This window comes from Podarcis liolepis (assembly GCF_965112155.1).
Source record: "Podarcis liolepis genome assembly, chromosome: 7".
NCBI lineage: Eukaryota > Metazoa > Chordata > Lepidosauria > Squamata > Lacertidae > Podarcis > Podarcis liolepis.
Genome location: NC_139561.1, coordinates 60,355,456 through 60,380,518, shown reverse-complemented (window position 1 = coordinate 60,380,518; position 25,063 = coordinate 60,355,456). Strand labels below are relative to the sequence as shown.

Sequence of the window (25,063 nt, the reverse complement as noted above, 5' to 3'; positions counted from 1 at the left end):
AGTAGTCCCACTGAAACGAATGGCCATGCATAACTTGGACCTGTTGATTTCACCGGGTCTGCTCTGAATAAAAGTTAGTTGACTGTAACCCTTTGTTGCTTTGTTATTGTGTCAATTACTTTGGCATTTCTTTCTGTAAATGAAAAGCAGTATAGAAACTTTTCAATAAATAAATAAATAGACCTCAAGGCAGGGGAAGCGTGTTGCCCTTGTGCCCTGGATAACAATGGGATGTCAGTTAGTGGCTGTGGCTAATGGAGCCCAGTTGATTTTGATCGGATTCAGTGTGATTGAGCTTTAGCTAGAAGAAAATTTATCATCAACCAGTATTACCAAAATATTGTCACTCTTTATTGACATAAATCTAGTGTCAGTGGAACAATGTGGCTGTGTGTTTTGTATCCAGAGGAAGCATTTGGAAATCCAGAGTTTCCCCTCCCTCAAGTTGTGGCTCTAGCTTAAAACAACAAATAAGTTACTTTTTTATTCACAGTCCAGTAGTCTCATGTAGCCTCCCCCAACCAGGTACCTTCCACATGCTTTGAACTACAACCCCTGTTGTCCCAGCCAGCACAGCAGAACATCTGGCGAGCACAATCTTGTTATTTATCAGTGGGTGAAAAGAGGTCTTTAAAGCCATTCATAGACCATGATGGGCATTGAAAGAGGTGAATGGCCTTGAGATGCTAAACCCACTAGTCAACAAAGGAACCAGTAATACTGTTTTGTTTTTTAATCAAGTGTCAGAAATTAATGAAATGTGGACCGTGCTCTGAAAACTCTGAAGGATGAGTTTCCTGATTTGTAATAGCAGATGGTGAAGATAATATCGAAACACATCTACATTTTTAATCTTATTCAGGTGTGTGTGTATGCCCATACATTGCCCAGCTACATGAGCTATTAAGGCTTGATTTAAGTACTGACAATATTTTGATTATGTATAATATATTGATGTGAACCCTTTTTTCTGTTGTGGTATTATTTTGGATAAAGGAAAGAATGTGGCTTTTGTGCTCAGATCTGTGGGTCAGATTACACAACCACTTTACATCTTGTCACTTTCTTCTCCCTATCCACTTAGATTACTCCCTACTCCTGACAAACATGTCTGAATAATGTGTTTGTGCGCACATGCACACAAATCTCACTTTTGATCACCTTTGCCCAAGCCTTGTTTGGAACATGAAATAATAATAAAAAGGGACCCCTCTGAGCATGTGCATTTTGCCAACATAGCAAAACAGACAACCAGACAAGTCTCTCACACAACAGATTATTTTTTTCTTTTTATTTTATTTGACACAAAAATGTACAAAATAACAGGTGAGTGGATTTTAATTGTTTATATTAAAAATCTAAAAGGTGTGACTGAGCCATTTTGAATGGAATCAGTGTTGAAGATTTTAATGATGATGTCCACCATCATCATCATCCTGTATCAATCATCCTAGTCATTCCTGATCAACAGTCATTTTCCAGACACATTATTTACATCTTAAACAGGAGAACATCTCTCCGTCTTTCTCACTTAGCCCCCCACCCTCCTCTGGAGTCTGGGCTAGTTCAGGAGATCCATCTCTGGACCTCTCAAGAGTTTAGGAACAGACCACCCACCTGGTTCCAAGATGGTGGTTCAACCTCTTACCAGCTTGGGCCAAACCCTGCCCCCTTTGTCCCTCCTGAAGCTTGGTCAGACTTGATGTCAGCCTTTCAGGGCTGAGAACTACACATGTCACATCAACATGGGTGGGACTGGGACTGGAACAGTGAAGAGGAGCGGCCTTGCCAACATGGCACTTCTCTGGCAAAGCTGCACTTCTGCCAGAGTTGAACATGGAGTGTCTTGGGAGATGGGACAGATTGGCACTGAGCTGGAAGGATTATCTCTCATAATTTTATATATATGTGTGTGTGTGTGTATGTATGTGTGTGTGCGCATATATATATATATATTTATTTGTTTATATATATATATATTTATTTAAAATCTCCCCCCTTCTTTCTTCTTCTTCTTCTTCTTCTTCTTCTTCTTCTTCTTCTTCTTCTTCTTCTTCTTCTTTTACAAAATGACGAATATGATGGCCAATGGTTATTTATAGCAATATGTCAACATTAAAATTTCTGCTGAAGGTTCCATGGAGAAATCCCCTTCTTGGGTCTCTGGTGAATGCCACCCACCTCTCGACTGCAGGGGGTGCTCATTGCAGCAAGGCCCGGATCTGCTTGGATGTGGTGTCATCATTGAGGTGCCGGGTGGTGTACCTAGGAAGAAGAAGGGAGGTAGTGGGAAAGGGCACACCAGTTGTAGAGAAAAGAAGCCAATTGTGCTGGCCGCTGTGGGAACAGGTGCAATGCACGTCTAAGCCCCTGATCAAAGGTAAAAATGTGGGATTTCTTAGTAGGGACTAGTTTGGCAGAAAGGAAGCGTGGGTATAGGGGGAGTTTGCCAGTGAGTAGAGGGTAGGAACCTGAATGCCCAGGTGTAGCCAATAGCTTAACCTCCAGGTGCTGTTGGACATCAACTCCCACCAGGCCCAGTCAATATAGCCAATAGTCAGGGATGATGGTAGCTGTAGTCCATCAACATCTGGATGGCCAAAGGCTGCCCACGCCTGGACTAAAAGGTAGGTTTCTGTGATGCTGGCCAAAGCAATTAAAGTGCCAGTTGTTGGGGACAGGGAAGATGCAGTGTCCTGAACAGCATACAGTGGTCTGAGTGGTCTGAGAAACTGCAGCTCCCTTGATACCAAAGCACTGGCTGGTGAGCATGAGCTAGTTTGGAATCCAGGATTCAGGCCAGCCCTTCCTGTGCGATGAACACTAGAAGGGCTGCTGGCTTCAACTCCCCAGCTGTAAAATGGGAATGATGGTCTGCCCCACAGGATAATTGTGATGTGAGGGCAATGCACGAGGGAGTTCCTTCTGTGAAGCCAGGTCAATGGTCATTTAGTAACAGTCAACTTCTCCAGTTCCTGCCACAGCACTCCTTCAATAAGAACTGCTCATGTCTGCAAAACCAATTTCAGTTTCTGAAAATCCTTCCATGCTATCTATCTTCATCTCCAGCACCTGCCTAGGCTGCCAAAGTCATCCCAGTGCAATCCTGGTGCTTGTGCAAGGTGTGTGTGTGTGTGCGCGCGCGTGTGCATGTGTGCATGCGCTTGCAGCTCTTTTCTGAGAGCTGCAGCAGACCTTTTCTGGCTGCCAAAGCCCATTTCCTCAAAGGTGCCTCTTGGGCTGCCTTACCTCAGTGCATTCAGAAGGCCTTCTGTGCTGTTGGAAGGCTGGTCTTTCAAGACCTTGATACATCCTTTCATCTACCAGCATTAAAAAAGAAAAAGGGGAAAAAAACCTTGTTAGTCAAATTTCAAAGGGGGAAAATGTTGGAAAAGTGCACCCACTTATACTGACAGCAGTCCCTTTGTCTGTGAGCAGATTCACGAGATTTGAGAAAGGCAAAATAGGGTCTTCCAGAACATGTGGATATGGGAGGTGCAGCAAGAGAGGGGGAAAACCCCGCATTTAGACTGGAATGGAAAGTCCCACCCAGCATGGCTCTTCTGATGCTTGGTTGCTCCTATGGATCTTTGCTCCTCCTTCCCTTTAAAAGCTAATTGAGGATCAATTGTCACTAAAAACACTGGAGGCTCCAGCCTTCCCCTACCTGGTGCCCGCCAGGGGTTTTGCACTACAACATCCATCAGCCCCAGTCGTTGAGGCTATATTATTCTGAGGCTGCTGAGTTGTAGTCCAAAACATCAAGAAGGTCAAGGTCATCAAAGGCTGGCTTGTCAGCTCCTTGAGTTTCTCTGATTGATGTTTCTATATGAAGAGAGAAATGTCACTCACGTCAATTTTGGAGGTCTTGGCGAAAGCCCCCACAGGATGGACATGGTCATAAAGAATGATGACCCCCACCATCACCCGCATGCAGAAAAGGAGAGTTTCGGTGTTGGTGAAGCGGCTCCGGTATTCCCTGTTGCAAACAAGAAAGAGGTTCATGAACAAGCCTCCTTGGACCAGCTGCCATGCCCCATATTTCCTTCCCAGCTTTCCTGGGGTGCTCATAGCATGGAACTGCTAAACACAGTCTAAAGACTCTAAAAAGATGTGGGTCCCTCAAAGTCATCTAGTGGGTGGGGGCTTGCTACAGATGCCTGGTCCAGAGATCAAAATGCTGGTGACCAGGAACAGGGCCTTTGCAATATTTGCCCCTCTGATGTGGAATTCCCTCCCTAAAGAGGCTCACCATGTAAGTTGCTTTGCGGCATGTAGAAGGCTGACCAATCCCATTGTACGGTGGCCCTATCATTCATTTGATAATAATGATAATAATAAATGTGGTCCCGGCGGCCACTCCCAGTCCCCAGTCTAGCAGCCACATTCTGGATTAATTGTAGTTTCTGAGTGACCCCATATTTTTAACATGGGGTCTCAGTTTAGTCGGGTTTTAATTGCAATTGTCAATTGTGTGGCTTTTTAGACTCTGCTGTATGTGTGCAACCCTGAAGGCCACTTTGCTCAGCCTTTGGGGCCTATAATCATGTAGGGCATTGTACTCACGGCGTTTCCAGCATCACCCGGCAGACACAGGCCATGGTGCTCAAACAGTCAGTCGTGTCCTCAATGGGAAGAGTTTTGTTCTGAAAGGAGACCCAGTTTGCATGCTGATTACCCCCTGCTCTTCCTCCCCAGGGAGAGAGCAAGCTGAATATCTGAAGGGAGAGAGGCAGCCCCAGTCCCTGTGCCACCACAGCACAGATTCCTTGGGGTGGATTCTGCCCCTCAATGCACTAGCCAGTGTGCAGTGTTAACCTTGCATGAACAACCAAGCAAGCCTGGACTTTGCAGCAGGCTGTCATGTTAAGGTGGTCTTGGCAACTCTTGCCTCTGTCTTCTCTGTGCCTTGAGAAGCATCACTTACCTCTGAAACAAATTTGGTCGTGGCATTGCTGAGAGTCTTCAGCATCGGAGTGGCCTCTGCGTAGAAGAGGGACATCCGGTTGGCCATTTCGTTGTTCACCTCACTCTCAGCGTCTAACTGCAGGGCAGGAATGGAGATCAGGTGCAGCAAAACGTTACGGCATGGAGGGCTTCTGTTTAAGGTCCCAGCCACTCTACTCCATCAGTTTTTCATCGCCTTCCCACCAAAATCAGCCAACATTCCATGCCCACTGGGCATGCTCAGTCCTTACTAGGTTGTTTCTGTTGTTACTTTTGTGTGTGTGTGTGTGTGTGTGTGTGTGTGTGTGTGTGTGTGTGTGTGTTGGTGGTAGAGGGTGGGCACCACGTTGCCCAACCCCAGCTACCTTAAAATGTTTAATTTCTATGTTTATTTCTACGGACAGCTCTCATTTCCATCCCTGGGGACATTTAAAAATAACTTATCAGTGTGAAACAGGAAACCACCTATCCAGACGAGATAGTTCATTTTACTCTTTTTACATCTATGTCTCTCTCCTTTTCCAGTCATTCCGTTCCATTCCCCCTCCCACTTGGCTTTCCATTATTGTTTTTCTTGACAGAGCTCATCCACACTTTTGCCTGACCCCTAATTTGATTGTGTTGTGTGCTGATTAATTCTCCCAGATCTGAGGGCTTTTCTCACTGTGTCTTGCGAAAATCCGATCTTGCCTGCTGAATCGGATATGCAGAAAATCCAGAGTGATTTTGCTTAATTGAGCTTCAGTTCAGCAGGTAAGTTTGGATTTTTGCGAGGTACAGCCATGGAAGAACAAGAAAAGCTCTTGGACCTGAGGGAATTAATCAGTACACAAGGCAATCAAAATATGGGTCAAGAGGAAGTGCAGGTGAGCCCTGGCTCTCAAGTGAACATACTCTGTTTGCTCTGGCATCTCTGCACATTTCCACTTGCATGGCAGCTTCGAGTTCCCACCATTTCTTTGCCATTAGAATTTCCATTCATTTTGCCCAGCCTGGATTTTTACTCTGCCTCCCAGCGAAAGGAATAAACCGTTCCTTACCTGGAGGTTGTTGATCCGGTTTCGACTGATGGTTCTTCTATAGTAGCTAAAATCATTCTGGATGGCAGGGTTGGTCATCTGGGAGACAGAGAAGGGAGACTTCATTCAGGGGTGATGGAGAAGTTGAAGCAGAAGACTTTTCTCCACATATGGGAGGCAAAGGGATGGTGATGGTGTGGGTGGGTGTGGGTGTAGGTGTGTGTTTTGCAGGCTACATCTGCACCTGTGCCAACCATCAAGAGTGGGTAGTGCAAAGTGCCTAATATTGTTCCACAGGAGCAACAGTCAGAAGCCCCTGTGAGAGGTTTTTTACTTGTTATTATGCTCAGATCATATTCCCTGCTGCCGCTGGACCAACCACTGTTGGTGGCTGCTCCTCCCACACATACCTTGAGCTCGTCAAAACTGAGGGTGAAGTGTAAGATTTCTGCAAACTGTTTGGCGAGAGCCTGTTCCCTCTCCAGGTGCTGAGTCGGGGCGTAAGGTGGGCTGGTGAGAGCTTCCAGCAAGCTCCGCAAGGCATTCTCTGGGAGAGACAGGAGGAGGGAGATGGTTAAGTTAGGCAGCAGCCCCCTCACCAGGCCAATCCCTGCACAGCTTGCAGGATTAGTGCAATTTACATTTTAATGTGAACCTGCCAAAGCTCTGCTTCTGGAACCAAAGCACAGCTTCTCCTTTGAAAATTCACACCAAAAACGTTTATAGTAATGAGAAGGGCATGCAGAAGCAAGTATTTTCGTGAAATCACCATAAAGAAATGCATTGTATTAGGGACAAATTGCCTCTTAAAAATGTATATGCTAAACGAAGTCATGTACCCAGATATTAGGAGGAAAGACATTTTCATGTGCCACTGTTTCCTTATGGGTTTTTTTAAAAAGAGGTTTGCAAATTAATGTGGAAGTGCATCAAACTGGACTGAAGATGAGAAGAATGAGAAAATGAGAGAACACCCCCTTTTGCTAGGATGCGGGAGGGCACTTACCAAGTCTAAGGGAAAACTCATAGAAACGCTTCAGCTTTGCCACAAGGGGACACACGGCGTTCCATGCCTTTTCTTGGAGCTGCAAGTCACTGGGGTTTTGGATGGCCTGTGATAAAGTAACACAAGATGCTAAGTTTTCTTCCTGAAATGTTAGCTTTGCAAAAGTACAAAAATCTTTGTGGGGAGAGGGGGGGGGGAATCCAGACCACTTGCTAGCATTGCTCCTAGCTCTGGAATGTGGAGGTCAGCTTTGGGAAGGGCTCAGGTCATACCATGACGGTTATGCTCTGCCCTCCACAGTCCGAGGCAGCAATGCTTCTAAATACTAGCTGCTGAAAGCCACAGGAGGGGAGAGCACTCTTGTTCGCTTGCTGGTTTCCCACTGAATAATCTGGTTGGCCACTGTGGGCTGGGTGGGCCACTGGCCTGATCCAGCAGGCTCTTCCTAGTACCTCTCTGATCTCTTGCCCAGCTCCGGTGTAGGACTGCAGTTCCGCCAGAATGGTCTGCGCCTCCTCTAGGACAGCGTTCACCTGGTTCCACACAGCTGTCTCGGCTTCTGTGGGCTGTGCATCTGCAGCGAACCCCACCCAGAGAGAAAGGGAGAGGTCAGGACACTCGTGCTGCAGGACACTTTCTCAGCCCAGCCCCAGGGGGACGGGAGGGAGGGACATTGGGATGGCTTGCTTGGAATGAGGGGATCCAAGAGCTCCCTCGGCCTGGTCAGGGGTTGGGGGGGGGCAACCTAAGGAATGTCAGGGGGACCAGGGGAGTAGTTATTTGCAGCCAGAGAGTTCTGCCTCCCCCCAAACCCCTTGGCATCATGGGCAAGGCTTGTCGGGTGTACCCAGGTCACGTTGTGCAACCGCCTGGGGAGGGGATGAGGTCTTGGGCTGCCCCCAAAGAGCACTGGGAAGCCATGGCCCAGCCTGTGAGCTGAGACAGAGCCCCTCTCTTGCATGTCTTTCTCTGGGAAGCCCACATACCATCCTTACCATCTCTAGCCCTCCAGACATTTTGGATTACAGCTCCTATGAGCCTCAGCGAGGGCTCATCCACAAATGTCAACTGGGTTTTCCACAGATTGCTAAATCAGATTGCTCTGATTTAGTGGTTAAAGAGTGGGTTTCCCCAAAGAAAACGGCCAAGCAAACTGAAAACCACTTGGACGTGTGCCTAGAAAGCATGGGAGAAGCAGAAAACCTCCCAGACATGTGCTTCCTAGGCACAGGACAAACGTAAATATGGACGAACCCTGACTCATGCAACCATGCTGGCTGGGGCTGATGGGAACTGTAGTCCAAAATATCTTGAGGGTGACAAGCTGGGGAGGGCTGCCACAGACCTTTGGCCCTTAGTTGTACCGGGAAAATATTAGAAAATAAATATACAGGAGGACCAAAAAGAAACCACAAAGTATAAAAAACAAAACTCTAGGAGGCACTAAGCCAATGGCATCCTAGGCAGTGAGCTGCCCACCACTCTCCTCCCCAAAGCAGGGCTCCAGGACTGTTGGCCTGCCTGCCTTATCTAGCGCTAACTCGTCTTCCATGCCTCTCTCCCCAGACTGCATACCTTCAGCAGTCCTAGGGCCCAGCAGGTCTCATCCACACCCTATGGGAGCTTAAGAAGTGGGAGTGGGTCAGGCACACAGAGCACACCTACAGCAGTCCAGATCCAGGCTGGCGTCTGCTTGTGAGGAGGTGTGGCAATGTGCCATTCGAACCCCAAAAATTAATTGTTTGGCAATGCTGTCTGGACACCGCAGGGCTGCTAAATGCCTCTTCGCTGAGATGCTAGCACAACTCTAACAAATCCTGGAAATGTGGCTGCAGTCAGGCCGTCACTCTGGAGGAGATGCAGACTGCTGCCTGTAGGACATCTCCAAATGTGGGAGCTTCTGAGCGCTTTGCTGGAGGAGAAGCCTTACTTTCTGGCCCATCACCCTCCTCTTCAGAAAACAACTGTCCACTATCCAGGTTTCTGAGAAGGTCCACCAATCTCTTCCCTTGCCCCACCTCCTTTGCTCTCAGTGTGATTGGCTACTGCCCTTTCCCACTGCTATATAATTATCATCTTGCCAGAAAGAAGGCATTGCACCTGCAACAGAAGCATATTTCTGCTGTGCATAGCCCAGCAGCCATTATCTTGTCTGGTTGCTGATTCCCTCCTCTGCCTCTCTAGATCTCACCCTGAAGCTTCTTGGGGAATTCCACATGGCAGTTTATTGCTGACTCGGTGCTGCTCATTCAGTAATGTTTTTGCAGCATCCACATGACACCCACCTCACAAAAATACTGTCCCATATTATTCTCCTTTTTAATATGGAATTTTTGTTTTGTTTTTTACCATTTCCATGAGAAATCTGGTAAGTAAATAACTTGTGGAAGTGGCAAATCTGGATAGGGATATGGGATGGCATTTTGGTGAGGTCAACATTGTGTGGATGCTGCAAAAAAACCATTTGTATGTCTGAGCAGCGCTGAATCCACAAGAAACTGCCCTGAGGATACAAGCCCTTGCCTCTACACCTCCACACAAAACGAAATAAATCAATTTTAATCATGAATTAAATCAATGAAAGAAAGTCATGAATGAAAACAAAGGCAAAAAAATAAAAAAATCCCTTCTCACGTTCAAAGTCAAGGAAAAAATTAGGGCCTTGGTCAAGCTCGTTATAAGTCAACACTTTAAGAAGGTTCCCCATGTGCTACCTGCAAGAGAAGAGACAAGAGGGAGAAAAGCATGATGGGTAGTGAGGTGGGGAAGGAAGGAGAGGTCTGTGGGAGAATGTCACTGGGAAAGGTGCCCCTTTCTGGGTGGCAGGAAGAGTCATTCAGCAAACAATTTCTACATTCAAATAGGACCACTAACCAGACATTACGGCTTATTTGGCTGCAAGTGCTTGGTGATGAGGTGAACATGCCCACAAACTTTGTAGCATTCAGAGATATGTTTTAGTCAGTTCTCAATTAATTGGACCAGTCTCTGCCAGCCTGGTTCTTTCCTGGTGTACTTGGACTACAACTCCCATCAGCCCAATGGAGTAGTAGCCCAAAACACCTGAAGAGAACCAGGCTGGCGAAGGCTAGACTAGAGGGGAAGAAAATAAACAGCTGTTGGTGGTCCACGTTTGAGTATAGAGAGGCCCACCCCACCTCTTCCTGCCCCTGAATGGAGATGTGCATTGACTGATGGGGAGGAAGACCAATGATAAGGAACAGAGGAGGACAAGAGTCACTGTTCTCCAACCAGATTTGGGGGCTAAGGGGAGCTTGGTTGTTCAACAGGACCTATGCCTGGCAAGTTTGGGAGAGTCTCACCAAAGGGTGAATTTATGATGGCAGCCAAAGCATTTGCCCACATAGGGACTCCATTTAGCCACCAGGCCTTCGTTCAGCCCACACATTGGCACAAGTGTCTTGGTGGCCATAGCAACAGGCCAGAAATGCTGCAGGGCATTTGTGAATCAGTCCTTACCTCTTTGGAAAGGGAACCACAGACAAAGCCCTGCAACAGCTTTCCCCAACCTGGCGTTCTCCAGATGATTTGGACTCCAATTCTCATCAGCCCCAGTATCATACAGATATGCTGCTGGGGCCAATGGGAGTTGTAGACCAAAACATCTGGAGGGCACAGGTTGGGAGCACAGAAAGGGCATAAGAACAGCTGGCATGAAATGGTTTGCTGCTGCCCAGATCAGAGGCTGCCTTTTCTTTTCCCTCTTTGATGAGTCCAAGATGTCACTGACCCTAGAGTTTGGGGATTAGACCCATGAGTTCAAGCCCCAAATCTCTCCTTGGCTATGAAGTTCCTTGAGTAGTTTTTGATAAGTCTATCAAACCCTGGCATTCCTTGCAGGTGTATTGTTTTTAAAATGCTGCTGGTTTTGTTTCTGTGTTATTGATAATTATTTTATATTATTTTATGTATACAGTGGTACCTCGGGTTACATACGCTTCAGGTTACATACGCTTCAGGTTACACACTCCGCTAACCCAGAAATAGTGCTTCAGGTTAAGAACTTTGCTTCAGGATAAGAACAGAAATCGGGCTCCAGCGGCGCGGCAGCAGCAGGAGGCCCCATTAGCTAAAGTGGTGCTTCAGGTTAAGAACAGTTTCAGGTTAAGTACGGACCTCCGGAACAAATTAAGTACTTAACCCGAGGTACCACTGTACCACTTAAAGATTTTAATTATTATTAGTTAGTCTATGAATTTCTTCTGAAGAAAGAAATATTGTGAAGACAGTCAACTGTAAAACACTTGGCACATGTTTGAAAAGTTGTGGAAATTGGCCCTCAGACAGAGAAAGATATTTCTTTCCAACTCCTCTTGGAAACAATAATACTTAATATATCATTCTAAGTACTCAAGAGTGATTCAGATACACTTTCACAGTATTCCTTTAACTGTCTCTTTCAGATAAATTAATATCCACATATTACAGATGGAAATTCCAATACCAATAAATAGTGGTCTGAGTGCGGTGAACATGATTTGAAGGAGGGACTGCCCAGTTCTCAGCTCACACTTTAGTTACCACACCTGACTGGGAACACCAGGGCATGTTGGATGTTGGATGGGCTGGTCACAACTAATATTCATCCTATTGCTTTTAACAGGAAAAGTGCAACTTAACTTTCTATGCATATAATAATAATAATAATAATAATAATAATAATAATAATAATAATGTATTAATATTCTCTTCCTAAGTGCCATTTTTGCAAGGTTAAAGTTCTTCTTAGGCTGTGTACACATAACTGTCTACTCTGGCCCTAGTGCGCTCCCACTGCTGGTGTTTGAAGCTGTGTACACATAATGTTAGTCACAATCCATATCTATTCTGAAGTTTCCTGTGAAAGACTGTGGTTTGATGCATCTTCCCTCAAACCAGTTTCCACCCCATTCACTTTGCATTTCAGCTAAGACAGCTGGGGGGGGCAGTTCCCAGGATTCTCTGGGAGCAGCCATGGCAGCTAAATTGCTAAATTGCAAATCTGTAGTGTAGTTATGCCCAGTCTGTTACAGTGTCTGCTTGTCACTGCCTGCTGCTTCCCAACAAAGTCTTCTTCTTTTTTAAAAAAAGTATATTGGCACCACCTCAAATATTTATATAGTAAAGTGTGACCCCCAAAATTTGTGGAGAACAGCAACTCCTTCTGCCAGTAATCACAGACACCACCCCCGTCCCTCCTTTGCGCATGGGACTTACTTTCAAAATCCAGGAAAAAATGAGGACAGTTTTCTAAATCTTTGCCCAATACCTTTATCAGGTTGCCCATGGCCAGCAGACCTGAGCGGGAGAAACAGAACAGAAGATGGAAGAAAACAACCGAGGTAGAGAGAAAGAAAGAGAGATTGAGAGAGAGAGGAAGAGAAAGGCTGCAAGAAAGCCCCTCTGAGCACAGAGTTCCTCTAGAGGAGAAGGAGCAGCTCATGTGGTACCTTCCAGGTGTGGAACTCCAACTCCCAGCAGCCCCCATAGCCAATGGTCAGTGAGGGTGGGAACTGGGAGTGCGGGAACTTCTGGAGGGCACCACACTGGCTTCCCCTACTCAGAAACACTGGTCTTCAGTTGGGGGGTCGGAGCCCACGATTGGGTCACACGGCCTGTTCTAAGGTGGGTGGCAGCAGCACCACTTCCGCCATGTAGATATATGGTACAAAATTCAGAAATGGGTGTTTCAGTTAAAGGTGTTTACTGAGAGCCCCTTTTCCAATGGGGTCCCTGTCTATAGCCCCTTTTTGGCCCAGTGTAGACCCTCCTCCTCCTCAATGCTTCTCACCACCACCTTTCTCCTTCCTAAACCATCCCGCCCACAGCACCCTTGGGAAAGCAGGACCTCCCAGCTTACCTGCTTCAGAGAGAGCCCTCCGTCCTCAAACAGGTCCTCTCTGAAGGGCTTGAGTGAGTGAAGAGGGCACGTGTCACTGTTGTTGCTGCTGCAGGCAGCTCAGCTCTGTCTGTATATCTCATTGCAGCCTTGTCTGTGTGGAAATCCCACAACCACTTCTATATTTTCTATTTTGGACTCCCAGAGGGAAGCAGAGTGTGCTGTGCTGCACCTCAGACTTCCTGTGAGAGCTTTCTGCGTGCTTCCAGAGCCCTCAGCCTCCACTGGACTTCCCCTTCCTCCCAGCTCAGCAGCAGAACAACCGTACCTCAGCAGCTTCAGTTCCACCACGCAATGCCTACAGCAGGGCTGGGGAGCCTGTGGCCATAGACATCTTTGCTGGACTACGACTCCCATCATCCCTGGCCATTGGCCATGCTGGCTAGGGCTGATGGGAGTTGAAATCCAACAACATATGGTGGGCTACAGATTTCCCCACCCCTTGACTAGGGTATGAATGGGCACTCGTTGCCAAGGAATTACCATAATCTGATCCTGGCAGTAGCCACCCACTAGTCCAGTTTGCTCTCCTAAAGCTCTCTACTGGGGCAGCTCTAGGTTTCGGGTAAGGCACTTTCAGTGGGCCCTCTCCTCCACAGCATGTCTGCCTGCTCACTTTGTCCTCTCTTTCCAGGCCCAATCCATACAATCACCCAGAGGGAAAGCACAAGGCACACTGAGGGTGCTGTTGCTGCTGCTGCTTGCATGCTCAGAGGAGGCAGGTGACAGCAAAGAGGAGTTGCAGCAGGGCTAAGAGTCTCCAGAGAGTTGCAGTGGCTCTCCCTGCAAGCGTGTGGGCCTTGGCAAGTGCCCAACAAGGTCTATCCCTGACACTGTACAGGGTGATGTGAAGCCTTTCTTGGCATCATTAACAACAGCGACCCTTTTCAGTTCCTTGTGACTTCATGTGAGTTGAGCCTGGCAGTCATCGATCAAGACCGGCCTGGGACTGGGACTGGGAGAAGGGTCTGTTGCACTTTGGATAAACAGTGAGCCTCTTGGTCAATGACCTGTCCTCCTGATTGGCTCTCTGCTCTCTGCTTCCTTGCTACTGTGCACCAATGAATGACCTAACCATACAGCGAATGAAGCAGTAAAGACTTGATGACTGCAATACACCCAATGTGGGGCTGCCCTTGGGCCTTGTCTGGAAGCTCCAGCTGGTGAAAAATGCTGCAGCTAGACTGTTAATGGAGACAGACTATTGCCAGCACATAACTCCGGTGCTTAAAAGCTTGCACTGGTTGCCCATATGCTACCAGACCAAGTTAAAGGTTATGGTGTTAATTTACAAGACCCTTAACAAATTGGGCCCAGGACACTTAAAAGAGTTATATCTTTCCTTGATCGTGGAGGTCTTTGAGGGAATCACTGCTAGCAACCCAATGTAGTATTTTGTAATTACAGAGTTAAATATTGTTTCCAGTTATTATGGGTTGGAGCTAAGACTCAGTCCTTCAGTTTCTTCTTGTGGTTACTTTCATTTTCCTGTGTTAGCCAGCTTGTGGGTAAAAAGCCACTTGTTTTGGGCCTACAAAGTGAGTATCCTTGCTTTATCTGTCTATATACATAGAAATGTAAAGTGCTGTCATGCTCTGGAGTTTGCGTGGCTTGCCAATAGACAGCTACACCAACCAATGGGCCTGCAGCAAGGTTTAATGGAGGACAGGAAACACTTCACACAGCAGTTTAGCAAGCTGCTCTGTGAAGCACTTCACTCTCCTTTAAAAGGTGGTGGGGCCTGGGGTGAGGGTGTGCAGAGTGAGCTGTGAGAGGGCACAGGCAAGGGCATGGGTGAGATGTAAAGCGAGGGGGGGTCAAGTGTGGGGAAAGGTCTGTTGGCAAAGGGGCAGGTGGAGTTGGCAAGTGGAGTGAGAAGGGGAGGCAGCCCCTAGCATTAAAGAAGAACTTAGCACCACTTGTGACTCAGATATGCATGGCTTGTGTCTCCTAAGAGCCAGGCAGTCCATATTGTGGGCCTGATTCTCTAGAACTACCCACTAATTGAGATCTGACAGACCCCTTCTCTACTGGACTTCAATCAAACACTTCTCAAGGACCTTTCTATTTCAGCAGGTATTTAAATAATTGTACATTATTCAAGTGTATTTGTTCAAGTTAATTTATTTATTCAAGTTATGTTTTCATCTGTGATTTTGGTTTGTCTTAAACTGATATATTTACTGATTTTTGCGTAAACCGCTTTGTGACAATCTGTGGTGAAAGGCGGTCTGTAAATATTGCAAATAAATAATTTGTGATGTGGCAGAATGGATGGTTATAATTTCAGATTGCAAATTTCAAAATGCAGGTGGGGGAGGGGAGTTGTCACATTTTAGAAATACTTATTTGCACCCCCAAAATCTCATGTTTTGATTGCAAGTTCTTTACATAAGAGTATTTTTTTTATTAAAAAAATATTATGTTCCATCTGATGTGGCACAGTGCACTCCGCTCCCTCAGGATTCTGCCACCTTGTTTAGAGGAAGACCTGCCTTTACACTTGCTTTTCTAGGCCTCGCCCAGCGCCCTCTGAACTCTAAGACTGGATAGGTCCCTGCATCACACAAGCAGCAAAGGGGGCTGTATTTTTTACCTCAGTTTGTGATGCTTCAGTAACCTCTACAGCAAGAAGCAGGCTTCTGTAGGGTTCATAAAACACTTCATTAACTGGGAGAATCCTGCAGCATGAGAGAGAAGGGGGCAGGGGGGGGAGAGAAAACGCACAGTGAGGCTTTCAGATATAGACCATTCTCATGAGCTAAGCAATTTGCCTTCAAATTGCTGATCAAAGGTGCCTGAAATGAAGCTGTGTCCTTGGTGGAAACCTGGAATTGTGAAAACTGAACCCCATGCATGCATGCCAGAGATAGAGAGAGAAAGTATTCACTTCATCAAGTGCATCACACAAGAAGGAATGGAGAGGGTGATGACCAAAGGCCACAGTGTGGCTCTTTGACCACAGAACAGTCATTTTATTCCCTCACATTGCCACATGGGCCAAGGCAAGCATTATTCAGTAGAAGCATGAAGTACTTCTTCCATTCCTGGAGTTATTCTGCCATGGTGGTTCATCCCTCATGACCTATCAGTTTACTATTTGGATACAGTCCATGAGGAGGTCCCCCACATCACATGCCCCATTGGGATGAATGGCAGGTACACAGGGGCTTGGTATAAAGGGCCAAGGCCTTGTCTTTTTATCTGTTCCTAAGGGCCTGCACTGGCCATTCCAGCAGGCTAAAAGGCATTTCCTTCCCAGCAGTAGCATTCCTCTAATCTCTGATGTTTTGAAGCCAGCTCTAGCTAAGCAGGTGTCTTTATGCATTCAGAAAGGCACTGTTGTCTATATCCACATGTCTAGAGGTAAAACAGGACAAGGGAAGAGGAAGGCTGAGCAGGGTTTTAATCCACATTCACACAACAATATCCAAAATGCATATGTATCCTGTATTACAAAAGACTCCTGTTTGGTGCCGTTTCTCAAACTACCTTCACACTGATCAGAGCCCTTAAGGTGATCCTGATTTGTCTCTTACCAACAACTTTGTATAGGGTAAATATATCCCTGCCCCCCCTCGCTTTGCCCTAGTGTGTACACAAACAAAAACAAATTGAAGCCATGTTGATGTGAACAACTAGCAGGGAAATTGCTGTGAAATTCACCCCCCATCAAACTTCAGTGCATTATCACCCTCAGTCTACTGCTTCCCACCCCCCTTTGCTTCTGGCTGGCAACATTTTCCTCACCTGTTATGAAGAGGTCATTGGAACTGTTCACTGTGGACTCAAGCTGCAACTTTCCATACAACTGTTCAGCCTCTGGAAGCACAACATGGGCACAACATGTTGTAGCGGACAGTGAATGCTTGAAGAAGCCACTTGCTGTAAACTCCGGCCCAATCCAGGCTGGGATCTGTGTTTGCTTTACCAGGCTAGCACCACTGCACAGCCATTTCCTCTTTCTTAACCATGTCTATTTCTCCTCTGAAGAACTTTGAGATTCCTGAGCCTCCCGTTCCCAGATTCAGTAGCCTTCTCCTATGGGAGCAGCTGTGGAAAGGGCAGGAGAGACGCACTCTGCAACCCACTTGAAGTCCTGCCCTCTCTCTTTCTCTTTGGGAAGTGCTGGAGGACAGAGGCAGAGTTTTATCAAGCTCCCCACCTGCAAGATCATGGCTCGAGTGGGAGGTTAAGCTCTGACCACCAAGCAGTCCTTCTGAAGAAAAAAGTCAAGAGCTTTGTCTATGTGCACTGAAAGGTGTCCGTTCTCCTGATAATGTGTACAGCTACTGCTGCTGCTAACATCACCAGCAACAAACCCAGCCACCTTGCCAGGGTCCCAGCAGTTCAACAGAGCAACACAGAGCATTAGAAAACTGCACACATATATGCAAATATTTATGCAAACAAACACACACACTTCACAAACTTTTTGTAACCATTCAAACCACTAGGATTTCAGAGGTCAATTAAGGATACTGGGCAAGTGTATCAAAAGAGAGCTGTCCTACGCACCTGGCCACCCAACTTTGTGGTACATGAGCTTGTCTTCTGCTCTGTGCACGCCCCCCCCCCCCGCAGTGTGCAGAATGGTGTCTAAATCTCTCTCCTGATTAGTCTGCTCAAGAGCTCTTTGCTGCTACTTGACCTACTCAGACTGAGCAGCTGCTCCAAGGCAGTTCCTACGAGGCCCACCTTGGAGGATCCCCAGATGATGCATGGGGATGTACCAATGTGTGCACAGACAGGATGGACCTGTTCACAGCATCTGAAGGTCCTTGACTGCAAAAACCCATTTTTCCTGGTTCAAAAAGGCTTCCACTGTCTGTTTCATACCGCAGAGCACTTGCTTCATGAACCTCAACCCTTGAACTTTATCTGCAGCCTGGCTGAAAGTTAGCTAAGTCCTTCCTGGCCTTTCCTGAGCTTTTCTTCAGCTTTTGAAGAAAGTGGTGGTGGCAAGGGTTGGTTGCTTCTGACACCATGTTTCAGTAACTGAGCAGAGGCAGGTCTCATTTTTCAAACTGCTTTATTTCTAGGCTCACAGACAATGCTGTCCACTCCTGATCATTTCTTTCTCTTTTCACATTCTACTCCAGACCTCTTGTTGGTGTAATGTAGCATTGATGAAGGTTACTGGCGGGCAACATCCATAGAAGTCATAGCAAATATCAGATTAAAATCTTCTTCTTTTCTTTTTAAAACCACCTTCATTGATTGGGGGGGGGGGAGGACAGCTAGGCCCAGGGTAGTGCCAGGTCTTCTTCCAACACATTTTTGTAACATTATTTTATGCAACCACTATCAGGAGCTGTGGGGCTTGAACCAGGTCAGGCACTGGCTCCATGGGTTGGAGGAAGGAACCAGAGGTAGTTCCAGTGGGGGCTACGAACAACGTCCCAGAATCCTCCTGGGCCAGGGAATCAGGTGACAACTGAGGGCCAATCCACTGCTATTGCTACTTATAAGTTCCCAGTTCTTCTCATTTCCCTGAGTCTGGGAAATTCATTAGCAACGCGAGCAACTTCCTTTTTCTCTGCAAGGCTGCTGGTCTTCTTCAGCCTCCCGTTTCCTGAAGGTGTGTGCCCTGCAGTTTCAGCACCTAGCAGCAAACTTGTAACAAAGACCAGTAGATGAGGAGGTAAGCCCTGGCTGCAGGTTCTTCACAATTCTTTGTAATTTTAAAAAAGAGGGGGCTTGTCCACGGGTCTGAGCGGTGTTCCACTTGTCACATGCTTTCTAGGCATGGCTCTGAGCAGTTTTGCCATTCCCCTGCTGCTTTGCCCTGGAAAACCTGCTCTTTAGTACTAAATCAGAGCAAATGTCAATTTGGAGAAAACCCAACCGACATTTGCTCCAGTTCAGTGCTAATTATCAGGTTTTCCCAGGGAAGTGTGGGTGAGCCCAGAGAGTGTGGAATGAGGGTGGGGAAAATGCAGGCTAACACTTGGGTAAGGATGACATCTTGTGGACAATGCAAAAAGGCATGCACACCTAGGACACACAGCTTTAAGCTGGCCATGTGAACTTAGCCCTAGACGTGACTTAAGATCTATCCTAAACTGCCTCTGCTGCAGGGTGCAGTCACTGAGGCTGGTGGCTTGGCCTGCCTTTCGTTCCCCCTCCCTTCTGCACAAGCAGTGTCTCTTGTGAAAGTAAACTAATGGTCAGATTATTTGCATTGTTTACAGTGATTTAACTGACTTCAGGGGCTTGTGAGGGGGGAGAGTGTCTTTAAACGTGCCACAAGGCCAGACATGCTCTGGTGAGTCCTTTGTGGTCCCCCTTCTGAAGGGCACAAGGAGGGCTTTCAAAATAGAAATTTGCTTTGGTTTTTCAATTTCCTGCATCAGTACAAAATGGAGGGGAGCTACACAGACCCGCATTATGCATGCTCAAATGTTAATGGTTCTGTGCTCCTAATTATGCCAACTTCATTTTAGGAGGTTGGGGGGGGGGGCTTCCGAAATGCTTCCATGGTGCAAAATGAGCCCACTGGCAACCTTGCTCATGAGAAAATGGTGTGAGTGGAAGCTGGACGTGAGAGGGAAGTAAAAGGTACTCTGAGAGAGGTGCTGGGGCTCATGCGGCTTCCTAGCCCTCAGTTCCAGTGCATGTGAGCAAGCCAAGGGGTAAGACATTTTGCACATGCTCAGAGCACTCTTGTCATCTGAAAAGGGGAAACAGAGCCAGGAGCTGCATGCTGGTGTTGTGACTTGGTCCCAGATCTCTCCAATGGGGATGCCTTTGATAATTGCTTTGATCAGGGAGAGATGTGGCTCAGTGGTAAAGCATCTGCTTTGCATGCAGAAGGTCCCAGGTTCAGTCCTCAATCGCATGTCCAGTTAGGGCTAGGAGAGAACCCTGTCTGACAATTTGGAGAGCTGCTGCCAGGCAGTGTAGACACTACTGAACTACATGGAGCATTGGTCTGACTCAGTGTAAGGCAGCTTCCTGTGCTCCATTTTGAGTCAGGATTGACAACGTGGAAGGTATTGTGCCCCCTTGAATTCACTAGAATTTGGAAAGGGATATCATGACAGCCTCCCTAGTGAAAAGTAGGACCTACTGGTTGCACCTGTGACCTTTCAGGTGAGGAGTCTGACTCAGCCTCTCACCTGTTCATCAGATTCCTGCAATGGACACTACCCATGCATTGCCGCCATAATTCATGCTTCTGTGCCAGTTTGCTGTGCCTGTAAATGCTTGGTGGCTTCCTTTGCTGGGACCATCTATGGGGATTTTGTGAAGTCTCCTTCTGTGCTGCTTGGGATGTCTCCCTTCACCTGCACTACCCAGTTCTGACCAGCTGCCTGGAACCTGCTTCCTTGCTCTAGATCTTGCCCTGCTTCTGGTTTCACTCTGCGCTATGTCCACCTTATCTAGACTTTGCCATATACCTTCTGGGCTTTGCAAGGGGTGAGGAGATGCAGGAGACAGCCTTTGGGAGAGGAGAACCAAATGTTTTGATCCAGGAAGGTAAATTCTGGAGGAAGCAGTCTGTCCTGAGAGTTGGGTAGAGGAACACAATTCATGCAGGGGCTTCTAGATGGGGACAATATTGTAAATGGATTGTTCAGATATCACAGATATCACAGATGAGTGACTGGAAACAGATTATGGTTTTGGTTTGGTTTGGTTTTAAAAAAAACTTATCAGATTTCCCTTCAAAAGGGTGAATGTGGATTAAATGGGGTGGGGGATACAGGCTGGCATTTTGATCTGATGGTGTCAGGTGGAATGCATGAGGAGCAGACATCCCACAACAAACCCTTGTCTGGAAGCACACCACATCATAGGTTTTATGCCACCCAGATTTTCTTGGTCTGTTTTACACACACACACACACACACACACACACACACACACACACACCTTGCCTCTGGCAACCAGCGCTGAGATGGGAGAATGGCTTGCATTGCCTTGTCGCCCCTCTGCTTCTCCTTTCCTGCTCTGCCAGGGAGGAAGGGAGTGTTTCATCCCAGAGGCAAATAAATTCTGCAGGCTCACACCTAAGTAGTTTGGGAAGGGGGGTGGGTTGGAGGAGCAAACTGACTGCTCACAGTCTGAGACCTTCCCAGTTCACTGTCACCGTGCTCTGCAGCCAAATCAGGCAAGCCTACACTTTGCAGCCGCCACCTTCCTGCACCTGGTGCTCTCTGCAGCTGTGCTGGCTGCGTTCCTTTGCCCATTGGGGCAGCAAAACATTTGGAGGGCACCAGGATGGGGGAAGAAGACTGACCTGTGCCATAGGCAGCAGCCAAGATGGTGCCCTCCAGATGCTACAATTCCCATCATCCCTAATCATTAACCATGCATGGATTTGGAAGGGAACCATCTTTGGGGAATGACTGGCTTCGAGGGTGAAGGAGGAACCTGGCTTTGGGAAGAGGGGAAATGGCATTAGTGGCTTGGATCCTTAAACCCTGGAGATCCACTGCCAGTCAATATGGACAGTACTGAGCTAGATTGGATCCAGTTTAAGGCAGCTTCCTTTTTTTCTATTAAATCAGCCCTTCATTCAGAATCCTGAGTTCCACTTTGTTTGATACCAGGAGGCAAAGGCTCCAACTCCAGGCCCACCAAGCAAAGCCTGGCACTTTCCTCCAATGTGTTGTGGACCAGCCTTTGCTGCTACCTCTTCATCTCCATCTAGGAGCACATGCTTCCTCTGGTCCAAGATGTGCAATCAGGTTTTGCTCATTGGGGCATCAAAATCCTTTGCATATGCTGTTGGGGCCATTTTGCTTCTTGTCTAGGAAAGCGCCTAGTGCCCCAGATCTCATGTAGCCAACACCAAGCCTAAATCATGCACCTTGTTCTTCTCACTATATCAAGCAAATGCATGGAGACCAGAGTCTGAGATTCTGCTCTTGTTTCCAGACAAAGAATGGAAGAGGGGGAAACTACAGAGGAGACCACTCAGAGGCTTCAAGAGGTTGTGAGAAAGGAGACACAAAGCTGGCTGTGGAAGGAACACACTCATTCAAGTTCCATCAATGAGTGACCTAAATCAACCCCAGGCAGGCCTTGGATTTTGAGCAAATCTGTTTCCCCCCCTTTTTTCCTTAATGAGTTCTCCCAAGAGAAGCTCCCATAGTGTAGATTTCACTGCAGCATCTATAATTATCCTCCCAAACAGAATCCACTCCAGACATCCAACAATTATTGAGTGGTTACGACCTATTCCTAGGGGCAGTTGCCTGTAGCCTTCATCCAGCTGTGAGGGAGATGCACCTGAAAAGCTCTTTGCACATATGAGCATGAGCATCCAAAGGACCTTAGCAACCACCAGGTCCAGCCTCTGGCCTCCAACAGGGGACAGCTCAATGCTTCTAAGTGTATGGAGGCAGCTTGCCTATCCCCCACACTTCAGAGGAAGTCTCCCTTCTAGGAACTAGTAAAGAGTGCTGGGGGGGGGTGCAGTTTGACAAGGGAGACCAAACCTGAATCTTCATTCATTATTACAGAATAGACAATAGACTCTCTCTATCTATCTGCTCAGTATCCCGGGAGACTTTGACCTCTGTCTGGACCAATGTCAGTGGGAGGAAGACAGAGCTGTACAGGTGAATTTAGATGCTGACACACTCTGATAAGTCCATCCCTATCCCAGGTTGCAATAGTCACCCTTGCCGATACACACTCACCGGTCAGCAGCATCACTTGCAAGGTAACCAGCACCTTGGACCACCTGGGTACCGATTTATGGGCAGAACTTCTGGACAAAAGCCCATTGCGTTCCAGCAACCAGGAGCTATACCCTTCCTTGGCCAACACACACAAAAGAATCTCACTGAGCAGACCCAGCTATTTTTTAATCCCCCCCCCCCCCAGGAGAGGCAGAGAGAGCCATGTGCTGCCGCTGCCGCTGGCATCTCATTTCCTGCGACTGCAGGCAGGGAGGGGGAAAAGAAAATTCCGCAGGGGGCTAAGGATGAAGCAGCGATGAGTGCCGCCTTGCAGGAGAGGGGCACAGGCACAGCACATCTCCCTGCGCTCCACCCATTTCACAGATCAGAGGGAGACCGAGACCCTGGCCTTGCGCGGCACAAAATGGGGAGCGTGCTTTTCTTCCAAAGGCAGCGGCTACCCCAGCGCCATCCCTGCCTGCACATGGGACACGGAAGGGGACCAGAGCGTCTTTGCTCAGCGCCCGACGGCAACAGTAAACAGGGTGTGGGTCGGGGACAGAGCGCTGAGGCTGTGCAACTCTGGAGCGTGATGGTGCCCAGGTTTTCAGCATAGAAAGCCAGTGGGCGAGCAGGTGGCGACCTGCATAAAGAGAGCTCAGAAAACCTACTGGGGAGACCCTGACCTCCACCCAACTCAGCAGTTCTTCCCCCCACCCTCCCTGTCACTGTGTAGAAAGGGTGCCCCGGCCGCCAGCCAGGAAGATTCATGAGAAATCCTGCTTTGGACTGCTCTGGAAATACCAGGTGCTCATATGCATCTTTTGTTCTTGCAAAAAAAATAATTAAAATCTCTATTTCAGTTCGTCTGATTCCGTCCTCGCACCCCTCCTCCTCCCCACTTGCCAATGGAAGAGACACCCACCTTTCTGCCGAGGACGACAAGGCAAAGCCAGAGATCTCAGAAAGACACGCTGGGGAGGATGCAATAATATTTCTCCCAATCTTCTGCAGATCCTTGCTTGTGCCTGGGAAGAGTAGCCCCTTTGCAGAGAGAGAGAGAGAGAGAGAGATTGCAGAAGGAGCGCTGCCCTCCCTGTGTGTGTCAATCCAACGAAGGGAGCTTTGCTGGTGCAGCTGCTGCTATCAGTATAAAATGCATCACAAAGACCACCATAGACCACTACTCGGCCCCCTCCCCTCCTTCTAAAACATCTGTGACGTCTGCAGTGCAAGGAAGCCAGGGCAGATTAACCCTTGCCTTGCTGTGCCAGGCCCTCTTTTCCTCTCTCACTCTCTCAGTCTCAAGAGTCAGGCAAAGGAAGCCTGGGTTCAGGATATGGAGAATTGGAAGGCACCTAAGAGGTCATCCAGCCTGTCCCTCCTGTCCCAGACAGGAGCTGTACGCATAACAACCCCAGATCAGAATCTTGGTTAAAGGCAGATCTGTGGCCTGTTGTCAGTGTTTCACTCGGGGTCCATGGGCATAGCCAGGATTTTTGTTGGGGGTGGGGCAGCCCAGGTTGTTGAGTTTTTCTAGGCACAGCTCTGGGATTTAAAGCTCCATGTCCAAACAGTTTTCTTTTTTGTCCCAGTGCTTTCCCCAAGTAAAACCCATGTTTTACTGCTGAATCCAGTCTTCTGTAGATTATCATTTTCTCCTATTCAGCACTAAAGAGCAGGTTTTCCCAGGGAAAGCACCAGGTCAAAATAATAAAAATGATGAGACACAGAGCTTTAAAGTGTGGACCTGTGCCTGGAAAGTGTGGCACGAAAGGATGTCTGGATGAGCCCTGTGTTTCATTCATTACTTATATTTTTGGGGAAGAACTGCAGCTCAGTTGCTTCTGACCAAAGAAGGTCCATTTAGGTCTCAGAGCTTCTAATTCCGTTCTTAAAACCACCAGAGCCTGTTCAGATGGACATGAGATAGCAAATGCGGTGAGAAATGAAGCAAAATCAAGCACAAGTCAATAAAAAGCAACTTAATTAAAACCTTGCAGGTGACCCAACAAAAGGAATAATTATGAGATCCATCTCAGCCAATGATGGGCCTGGATTAAGAATTCCAACATATTCACATCTTCAGAAAGTAACTATTAAACATATTAAAACTTGTCCAGAAGTGTCTTCACATGCCACTGCCACCTGCCATGGGTAGCATCATTAGGAATTCACTAGCTCTGAATTCCTTGTCAAAATGAAAAATTATTGTTGGCACAATTTTTAAACAGATCCACCTGATTCCCCCCCCCTTGTGTCACTGAATAATTGAACAGACAATGTCAAAGGTCCTTGACCTTGTCTCATCTGTAGCGGCAGAGGCCGCAGATTGCCATGCACAACCTGGTGCCTTCCAGGTGTTCTGGACTGCAACTCTCATAAGCCACGCCGACCTGGAGGTTAGGTAAAGGCTATTGCAAGACGTCTTTGTTAACATTCCTTTATTCTGTGGCAGCCAATTCCATAACTTCTGCTTCCTGACTAGAACCTTCAGAGCCAGTCACAAACTTTTTGCTGCCTGAAGCAAAAGACAAGATTATGCTCCCTCCCCATC

At 47.4% G+C, this 25,063-nt stretch overlaps 2 protein-coding genes and 1 long non-coding RNA gene across 12 annotated transcripts in view; 2 read left to right on the top strand and 1 right to left on the bottom strand.

Moving 5' to 3' along the window:
- Window positions 1-1,276: 1,276 nt before the first annotated feature.
- Window positions 1,277-23,818, bottom strand: LOC310710654 (CYFIP-related Rac1 interactor A-like). Of its 10 annotated transcripts, none has more exons than XM_083511657.1 (13): window positions 23,432-23,814; window positions 15,468-15,552; window positions 12,190-12,270; window positions 9,607-9,686; window positions 7,425-7,546; window positions 6,973-7,078; window positions 6,377-6,513; window positions 5,988-6,065; window positions 4,928-5,044; window positions 4,567-4,646; window positions 3,853-3,979; window positions 3,250-3,320; window positions 1,277-2,265 (listed from the first exon to the last, which is right to left on the bottom strand). In XM_083511657.1, the coding sequence occupies exons 4-13, from the start codon at window positions 9,677-9,679 to the stop codon at window positions 2,202-2,204; spliced, it is 975 nt and encodes a 324-aa protein (XP_083367783.1). In that variant the 5' UTR covers window positions 9,680-9,686; window positions 12,190-12,270; window positions 15,468-15,552; window positions 23,432-23,814; the 3' UTR covers window positions 1,277-2,201. The 10 variants fall into 10 exon arrangements, with proteins under 10 accessions (XP_083367783.1, XP_083367786.1, XP_083367788.1 ...); XM_083511660.1 differs by lacking the exon at window positions 23,432-23,814 and adding an exon at window positions 22,525-22,967; XM_083511662.1 differs by lacking the exon at window positions 9,607-9,686 and having other exon boundaries at window positions 23,432-23,816.
- LOC310710706 lies at window positions 13,131-15,126 on the top strand. Its single transcript, XR_014528200.1, has 2 exons — window positions 13,131-14,409; window positions 14,827-15,126. It is a non-coding gene; the product is annotated as an uncharacterized lncRNA (long non-coding RNA).
- Window positions 18,372-25,063, top strand: part of HPCAL4 (hippocalcin like 4) — a 43,379-nt gene continuing 36,687 nt past the window's right edge. Inside the window, exon 1 of the mRNA XM_083511705.1 lies at window positions 18,372-18,515. The gene's annotated coding sequence lies outside the window, so the exon portion shown is untranslated. The remainder of the gene's footprint in view (window positions 18,516-25,063) is intronic.